Consider the following 9891-nt stretch of genomic DNA (forward strand, 5'->3'; position numbering starts at 1 on the left):
CATTAAGAACATTTTAAAACAGGGGGAAGCTTTGCCAATCCTTATGTGGTGGGTGATAGCCAACATTTTCAACAGGAGATTTGACACTTCGCTGAGGGTATTCAAGGACAATCCAAAACAGAGGGCAGATTATCCCATTTCTGCTTGGCCCGGGGTGCTTGTGCCTCCTGCAGAAGGATCAGTCGCTGGCTTGCATCCAGGAGAAGATACAAGACTGGATGGCCCCAGGGCCTGAGCCAGTTTGGCAGCTCCCGAGTTCACAGAGGAGATGAATAGGAGGAGACATGACAGAATCAGCCGAGATAATGAGAGCACAGATCAGAGGAGCATGGCCGGTCACCTCTTCTAGCAGCAGAGAGAAAGGGGCATTCAAGAGAACTGAAAGGCATCAGCATGAGAGGGGAGACAAGCAAGTCCCTTTGAAACACAATCCCTAGCGAAACCCTGGACCTCGGTTCCTCGAGGCAGCGCTGGGGCGAAGGCTGGAGGGGAGCTCAAAAGAGAGCCAACATTTCTGGGGTCAGTGAGGACACCTTAATTGAGCAGAAGGAAAAGGTTTTCAGAGGCATTCGTGTTCCAGGCCGTGAGCCAGCCTTTAACTGTCAAGGGGTGGGAGGGCAACTCTTCATGGGAGCAAGCTGGTCTCAGGTTGTCTTGCTGTGGACTTACGCGCTCTCACAGTAAAAGGTTTGGGAATGTGGATGTTCCTCTGGCCTAATGTGGGAGACCCCTCCTTGTGCTAGCTCAAACATGGACTGTCCTTTATGGAAACTCAGCTCAAGGCTAGGTGGGACTCAGTGGACCCTCTTGTTGCCCAGAGATGGATGTTCCTCTGGCCTAATGTGGGAGAGCCCTCCTTGTGCTGGCTCAAGCATGGACTGTCCTTTATGGAAACTCAGCTCAAGGCTAGGTGGGACTCAGTGGACCCTCTTCTTGTTGCCCAGACTTACCTAGAAATTGGTCTCTGAGCTGAGTTACTTACCTTTGCTTCCTGCCCTTCCCTAACAGTCACCAGCAGTTCTCTGTTCCATATGGACTGGTGAGGCTGTGTCCGGTGGGAGTCAGGTCTTGGGGAGAACAGGGCTGTGATGCACCATGGAAGAAGGTTTCAGAAGAGCTCCCCAGCAAGGGAGCAGGTGCTGAGTGTTTGAAACTCACCTCTTGCCCAACAAAACCAAGACATGTTTCCTGTGAACAGAGCAAAGGACAGGACACCCACAGGGGTGACAGGAGAAAACCCAGGTTTTGAGCCAGATCTCTTCCCAATGTCAGGCTCTGTGTCTGAATCACTGGTGACTCCAGCTCCAAGTAGTGTATAGAGGAGACAGATGTCAGCAGGCCACCTCTGCATCAGACATACAAATGATGTTCACCAAAGGTGGAATAGTGCTCCTCTGCCATAATGGGCTGGCAGCACAGTGGAGAAACTGGTTAAGGAGGTGTCATGAGTTCCTGTGAGGAAAATGAAGGTCAAAACAGCCTGTGGAGCCCATAGTTATCTCTATATGGGCCATATTTTTCCCATGTTGAAAGCAAAAACCGAAGAGGGAGAATGACAAAAATAAGAGCAAAGTCATTCTCAGCTCTGAAAGGAAAGAAAAAGGGAAGCTCCAAGCATCAAACTCCAGGAGGAACAAATGAAATCAGACGTGGGGTCTGCTTCTGATGCCTTTTACTCTGGTGCAAATAAATAAAAGCAGATTAGAAATTGTGGGGAGGGGGAACTTTCAGGCGATGCCATTGCACACGCAGAATCTGGCTCCTGTCTCTTTCATACGTAAACTCATTTCCCCTCCCTGTGTATCAAAATGAAAGCCTGGTTCCTCAATTCACCCTGAGATCCAGGGAGGAACGTGCCACCCAAAGGGGAAAACACAATGCCAGGGTTCACAGCACAGAGGCTGAGCAGCTGGGGAGTGATGGGGAGGAACGGAGACGCGGCGCTTGGCGTTAAGCGAGCGCTGCCTTTGCAGAGGGGTTGGTGGAGGGTTTCGTGCCACCCTGAATACATATTCACTGCCCAGCTCACCCTGGAGAAATGCTGGTATCTTCCCATTTTGTTCTAGTAAGAGTTTTCAGGAGAATTAATATTAAAAAAGAAAAGGAAATTAGAGCACCACTTAGGCATCATATTCAGGTTTAAAGGGACAGGCACCACGGTAAAGGCTGAGGGAATGTGCTGCAGCAAGTCTGTTCAGACTACTTACTGCCAATAACCTGCAGCTGGATTTGTGATAAAACCTGTACATGCCCCTCTCCTCAGCTGAACACCACCACGAGTGAGGGGAAAATGGATGTATCATTCATTTTAAATATTCATGTGTGTGTGTGTGTGTGTGTGTGTGTGTGCCTGACTTATCTACAGCTTTCATTAGACTAGTTGTAAAACCATGTGTAATTGCACAGTATGAATAGACCAGATAGGCTGGGATGGTTTTCCATGTGCTGTTTTTATTCCTGCATATATATATATGCATATATATTCCTGCATATATATATATGGGCTTTAAAAACAGCAATGGCAATTTAAGGGGGGTCAGTGGTTTGAGTCTCTCTTGTGGATGTGGATATTTCTGGGGTAGCCTTTTCTTTTTCTGGGCTGTCAGTAGAAGCTGGAGGCTGAAAACTGAAATGGGCTGAAATTCAGCCATGAGCTTCACCAAGGCTCCAGGATTTTCTCTTGGACTCAGAGTGGTTCATGCTCTGGTATCAGATTGCTGCCTTCATTATAGTCTAGTCCACTCATGTTTTCTTCATCCCTAGCAATGGCTTCTGGTTCCTCTTCTCAGAGACTATTCCTTGGTCCACCACTCTTCTCAGAAAGTTTAGCTTCTTATATAGAAGCCTTGTTCTCCACTGCTTTCTCATTTCTCATCACCGTTGCTTGCTCTCCATACCACGTGTGTTTTACCACTGAGGACTGTTCATTAACCCCCTGAGAAAGGTGGAGTTACTAAGGCATCAGGACATTTCAAGATGATGGGCAAGTTCAGCTCCAGATTCAGATATTTAAACAAAGGTGTCTTCACTGGAAGTGTCTCTACGTGATGTGAGTGTCCAAGCCTCCCTTAAGTTCAGTGGAGATGTAGGCAGTACATCCACAGGGTCTAAACAAAGACCTCTGTACAGCTCCACTAGCTGCAATGGCTCAGGAAGGAGTTTGGTTGACTTTTGCCTAATGTCATCAGAGATGCCCTGAGTACCCACCTCACTCCAGCTCCCAACTCAGAAATGTTCTTGTCATCTGTATGTGAGCTTGTCACATCTGCCAGCTCTATATGGAGCTCTGGAATGTACTAGAGCATCTCAAATGTTGCTGGCTTCCCATCTGTAATGGTCCCACTAAGCCTTGACTCCCCATTGAGTAAAGTAAAAGACATCGCTCACCCATGGACACCCTGAGGGGAGTCTCTTTAGTGTGGATGTGACAGGAAACCTCTGATAAATCCTTCAAATCTTAGTGCTTCTTCTGTCAAACGGGGCCAAGCTCTAGCTCAGCATACTGAATTTAGGTTAGGAGATGTCTCACCATAAGGACTTCAGGGCACATCACTAAAGGGATCTGGGAGACTAATTCCTGTGATGCATCATTCAAGACACATGGGCTTGACTCCTCAATGGTGCTGACTAGAGCCTGTGAGTCACTCATTGCTTCTAGCAAGTGATAGGAGGAGATTAAGGACTGTTCAGCCAGGTGCAGAGAGTTAGGACATAACCCCAGTTTATGCCAGTCTGATTTGTTGTGGGCAGGAGGGATACAGATCCCACAGATGCAGCCACAGGGCTTCCAGCCCCATGGTAGCTGCTGTCCTCCTGGCTTGTGAATGCCCACAGAGATCTGGCAGTACACAGTGGGCATTTTCCACTCCCAAGACTAATCACGGAGTGGGAGGAGTGGGAGTGGGTTTTTTGAAATGACATCAGCTTTAAACCAGCCCCAACCCTTTGATAAACAAACCCTGGGAGGGAGTTGAAACCCACACTCATCTGGATGAAGGTGCGTCAGTTCTCATGTGCAAAAGTCAAAATCAAAATAATAGAAGAATAGTCCCCATGTGATCCAACTTGCCAGGACTTTTTGTTCTAGTTGTAATTGGAAGGGGGGGTCTCTCTAGTTGCTTGGAAATAAGGCCTGGATGAGTGGAAAAGAAAGGAATGGCATATCCCACAGTCTGTGAGAACTGTATATAGAATCATAGAATGGTCTGGGTTGGAAGGGACCACAAGGATCACAGAGCTCCAACCCCCCTGCCACAGGCAGGGACACCAACCTCCAGGCCTGGAGCTACACAAGGTTGCACAGGGCCCCAGCCAACCTGGCCTTGAACACCCCCAGGGACGGGGCACCCACCCCCTCTCTGGGCAGCCTGTTCCAGCCCCTCACCACTCTCTCTGGAAAGAACTTGCCCCCAATCTCTCCTCTAACCCTTCCCTCCTTCAGCTTCACTCCAGCCCTCTTGTCCTGCCAGTCTCTGCCCTTTAACAAGCCCATTCCCCTCCTGTTCCTGGGGTCCCTTCAGGGACGGGGAGGCTGCAGTGAGGTCCCCCCACAGCCTTCTCTTCTCCAGGCTGACCCAGCCCAGCTCCCTCAGCCTCTCTCCATAGGGGAGCTGCTCCAGCCCTCTGATCACCTTTGTGGCTCCTCTGACCCCTCTCCAACAGCCCCACATCTTCCTTGTGTTGGGCCCCAGCTCTGGACACAGGACTCCAGCTGGGGCCTCCGGAGGGCAGAGCAGAGAAGGACAACCCCCTCCCTGTCCCTGCTGCCCCCCCTCTGCTGATGGAGCCCAGGGTCCCATCACCCTTCCAAGCTGCAAGAGCCACTGCTGGCTCATGTTAAGTTTCTAAGTATGTGTGTGATGTCACAAGCTAGAAGTAACAGTGAAAGTTGGGAGTGAGAAACTCATGGTCAGGATGACAGAAGCCAAGGTGTGCTTTGTGATGTAGGTCTGTATGAAAAGGCAAGGGAATCATTTCTGTGGCAACAGAGCAAGAAGTTCTGGAGAAGTCTTTATATCGCTCCATGGTTCTTGTTGACATCCACCTACTGATCTCATCCCCCCCCCCTACACCCAGCTCCAGATCCTGCTCATCACTCGGATGCCAAAATGTGCATTTGGGCACAGGGTCATGAATTTTTAAACAAGTGCAGGAATATGTCAAGATGCCTGGAGATACTTCACCCACCCCCCCCCAGATCTTAGTGCAAATGAGCAGGCAACAAACTGTTTTGTAAGGGTAGGACTCATTCCACCTGACTGCTGGCATTAGCACTTCCCTGTCAAGGGATGGAGTCAGACACTTCGGGAGCATGAGTCAACCCCCCCCCACCCCACCTTGTCCCACACATGGATCTTAGGACAGGGTGAATCACTTTCTGGGGGTGTCTGCCTTTCTCTGTTGACTCAAGGAGACGTTCAGATGACTATCAGCAGGCAATCCAAGTGACTCAGCCAGCCCCATGCGATTTACGGTGAGGACTGTGATTAGCGTAGGGTTCTGCACTGAAAACGTTACGGTGGGAAAAGCCTTTATGGATACACCAGGTTTGTTTCTGGTGTATTTTACTCCTCTCTCTATTCTAGCATGAATTAAGCCAACAGGAACATTCTTAAGCCAGCGTGACACATCTGTCTCTTGTGGGTTGGCGCTGCTTGAGTTTCTCTATGCAAGTGCATCCTAACGCCGTACCAGATCCCAGCATAACAGCACTAAAATAAACCAGTGCAGTGCTTTTTCCTGCTAATCATAGGAAGGTTTTTAACTGAATAGCTGGAAGATACTGCAACAAGCAGTACTTACACACGTAGTAGCACTTAGCTTGCTTGCAAATTATGTGGCATCGCTCAGCCTTCCCAAACTGTTAATTATGTCTACCAAAAGCAGAACAAATCTGGTAGGGTAAAAATAAATCTGATCTACATCTGCTTGGAGCTGAGGCTATTTGCTTTCAGAAGTTTCCATTCATGAGAACTCCCCAGTCTTACATGGAAGTGTTTCTTATCTTCTGTCAAGGACTTAGAATTCGGATAAAATTGTGGTTTTCTTAAAGAGGTTGGCCTAAAGCCATGAGAAAGCCACTGATCTTACTGGTTTGTGGAGATGGTGGGGGGCTTTTTGGTTGGTTGGTTATGGAGGGGGGTTGTTGGGTTTTTTTGTTGTTGGTAGTGGTGTTTGTGTAGGGTGGTTTTTTTTTTAATTCAGTACAAAAACTAATGCATGTGTGAGCCCAAAGCCAGGGTATTCAGAGACTGAGAGCTGGTGGGAAGGCATAGTTTTGGTGGACTTACAGGCCTGGAGAATTTCAGTGAAGGGCAGAGGTGGACATCTACCACCCTTCCTGAACACCTTTTCCATCACCTATTCACCAGATGTAGCTAGGCTGGATGGGGGCAGATCTACCCCCACCACATTGTGGGGTGGGCCCCTCAAAGAGAAGTTAAAGTCTCTAGACTGAGATCTGCAGAGCCAGTGGATCTTATTCCTGTCCATGTGGGAGCCAGGTCCATGTGGACAGAGGGAAAAGCAAGAAGAAAACAGGAGAAGAAATTTAGGGGAGTTGGGGCATTTTAGCTACACATTACATATTGGAGATGGAGGGATGTTTGTTCCTGTTTGTTTTGCTTGAAGCCATTAGCATTTTTCCTTTAGATTTTATAGGTGATGCTCCCAGAGAAGTCTTTGGCAAAGGCCCAAGCATGGGCTGGCTACTGAATTAGTTAGTTTCTCATGGTGGATCTTACTCCATCGTCTGTTCCCTCACCTGCAGAGCAGTTGTCCACTGAGCAGCAGTAAGAGCAAAAGGAACGAGATGCCAGTGGCCTCTTCTTCTCCCAGAAATCTGTCAATTGACCTTTATTATGATGCTTTGCTCAATGAGTTGTTCAATTTACCCTTGTGATAACCAATCAATGTATTTTTAAAAGCTCCTCAAGTGTGATAGGGCACTGTTTTATCCATTGGAGCAAATAATTAGTGCTGGTTGTAATGAGGGATAAGATCAAGACCCTTTGGAATATGATGGGGTGCCAGCCCCCTGCCAGGGTGCAGGGGAAACAATAGTGACCTCAGGGCAAGCAATGATGGGAGCAGTACCACAAGGTTGGAGTGTACTGGGCAGAGTGGGTGCTGGTAATGGCTCCCTCCGCAGTCCCAGGCAACCCAAGGGATGGACCAGATCTGAGGTCCCTCCAGGGGGTCCCACCAGGAGCAGAATGAGACAGGGCTGGAGATGTGACTGCAGCTTGGATCTGTGGCCCATCCAGGAGACAAGGCTGGAGATAAACTACCTCCAATACAGGTCTTCAGTCCAGCCTGGAAACAGGTCAAGGGAGTTCCTGCTGAGATGATTTTTCAGTTTGGGACCATTTGGAGGGAATTGATGAGTCTTGATTTTTCCCTGTATTTATATATTCATCTCCATGGGACCACAGGGTCACAAAAAACTGACCAACTGCCTATTTTTTTTTTTCCAATTGCCCCACTGATATTTCTGTATTTCTCTCCTCTAGACTGTAAGGACAACCTGGCATGAGTTGAACCTTTGGGCTACTGAGCCTGCCCCAGATGCAATAATTTAGTGAGCAGATGATGTTTTCAACCAAACCTCCTGTCTAACTCAGTGGATCTGTGTGTCTTCCGGCAGGTGTGTCCTCTGTGGCCTCCCTGATGTCCCTGGCTTGGGTGCTAGCCTCCTATCACAAGCTTCTTCGGGACTCTAGGGACGACAAGAAGAGTATGAGCTACAGAGGGGCCCTCATCCATCTCTTCTGGCGCCTCTTCACCATCTCATCCCGAGTTATTTCTTTTGCTCTCTTTGCTTCCATCTTCCAGCTCTACTTTGGGATCTTTGTAGTGGTCCATTGGTGTGCCATGGCTTTCTGGATCATCCATGGTGGGACAGATTTCTGCATGTCTAAGTGGGAGGAGATCCTCTTCAACATGGTGGTAGGGATTGTGTACATTTTCTGCTGGTTTAATGTCAAGGAAGGGCGGACTCGATACAGAATGTTTGCGTATTACACGGTAGTCCTGACGGAGAACGCTGCCTTGACGCTCCTTTGGTATTTTTACAGAGATCCTGACACTACTGACTCATATGCCGTGCCAGCACTGTGTTGTGTCTTTCTTAGCTTTGCTGCTGGGATAGCTTTGATGCTGTTATATTATGGTGTGCTGCATCCCATGGGGCCAAGAGCTAAGATCTTTGCCAGCTCCTGTTGCGCCGAGCTGCTCTGGGGCATTCCTTTGCCCCCCGATGTTGAGCCCATGGCACCCCAAACCCCTGGGTACCGGGGGGCCCAGGCTACGCCCACCAGAGCGGTCACGGAGCAACAGGAGGAACTCACAGCTGACACTTGCTTGCCCGTTTTCCAGGTGAGAGCAATGGTACCATCTACTCCATCTGGGCGACCCTACCCCCCCGAGGGGCCTCTCATTAAGATTGACATCCCGAGAAAAAGATACCCTGCATGGGATGCTCATTTTGTAGACAGGAGGTTAAGAAGAACTATCAACATCCTCCAGTATGTCACCCCCACAGCTGTAGGTATTAGGTATAGAGATGGACCTCTCTTATATGAGTTGCTACAATATGAATCTTCACTTTAAAGCTCCTTAAAGCAAAAGTAAAAGAGGGGACCTTATTTTTGTTTACGGTAAACACAGATCATGAAACAAACACAAAACCTTCAGATAAGCTTTCTTTCTGGTTGCTGTATGTATAAAAAAAAAAGAAAAAAAGATATTCTCTATGTTTTGTAAGTAAAAACAAAAAGAAAAACTTTTCTTTTGTTTTTTACACACAAGAAACAGTATTTCAACTTCCACACCTAGGATTCACAGGTGGAGAAGGAGGCATCTCCACGTCAGTTTTATACCGTACACCAAGTGTAGAACATTATTTATGGGATTGGTGCTGATTGAAAAATAAAAAAAAAAAACAAACAAACAAACCTACAACTGCCTTATGCCCTTAGGTGCTGAGTTTCATTAAGTACTGTCACCTTTCTCATGCAAAACTCTTTGATGATTATATGCCAGGAAATATAAAACGAGCAAACAAACCAACCAACTGAAATACAAACCTTAAAATTTAAAAAAAAGGAAAAAAAAAGGAAAAAAAAGAGAAAAAATGAACAACAACAACAAAAAGAGAGAAATGTATATATATAAAAAATTAAATCTTGTTGCTCTTATTGGATTTAGCAGAAAAAATAAAACCAAAACCCCAAAAGTCTAAAGATAAGAAAGCAAAGCCAAGACACCCCCAGTGGAGTTTGAATTTTTCCAACAGCTGATAGACAAAAATCAGGTCTGTAAACTCAATTTGGCAATGCATTTATAACACCATTTGGCCAAGGCTGCGAGCCTTGACCGAGTCGTGCTATAAACGCCCATCCCACCATGTAAACCGCTTCCCTCGTGTGAACGGGCCACGTGCCATGGTCGGTTTGCACCAGATTAACGTGGTATCTGATCTTGCTCCGACCAGTCGCACGCTCTAAAGTACCACTGTCATCAGTGGAGTAAATAACGACCTGTCTGAGCCCAGAATAAGGCCCACCACCTTGATTTCTGGAAAACCAGAAGTCCTTGAAATGATGTACCAAAAGCATTATATACTAAAGTACATTTACACATCTCTAATAACGATTTCAGTAATAATAAAACTCAGCATAGTAGCAAAAAGCGAGTCAATTTAAAGGCACAATACTTGATCAGTGACTGGCAAAAGAATTTGACCTACTGTTATCATTTTAAGGCTGTGAAAGGCATACATGTATTATTTGTAATCTCGTGTTAAGACCTGTCATGTCTCATTCAGTGCGAGCCTTAAAGTGATTGTAAAGCATCCTTTTTGTTCCATTCTAGGGGTGGGCGGGTGGGTGT

The 9891-nt window shown here is 47.2% G+C and overlaps 1 protein-coding gene across 1 annotated transcript in view; it reads left to right on the forward strand.

Moving 5' to 3' along the window:
* Positions 1 to 9429, forward strand: part of XKR6 (XK related 6) — a gene marked incomplete at its 5' end in the record, with an annotated part of 213922 nt that extends 204493 nt beyond the window's left edge. Inside the window, one exon of the mRNA XM_084261892.1 lies at positions 7646 to 9429. Within this exon, the coding sequence (XP_084118018.1) occupies positions 7646 to 8610 (965 nt within the window). The 3' untranslated portion in view covers positions 8611 to 9429. The remainder of the gene's footprint in view (positions 1 to 7645) is intronic.
* Positions 9430 to 9891: the final 462 nt, after the last annotated feature.

This window comes from Gallinula chloropus (assembly GCF_964237585.1).
Source record: "Gallinula chloropus genome assembly, chromosome: 3".
In the NCBI taxonomy this organism is placed as follows: Eukaryota; Metazoa; Chordata; class Aves; order Gruiformes; family Rallidae; genus Gallinula; species Gallinula chloropus.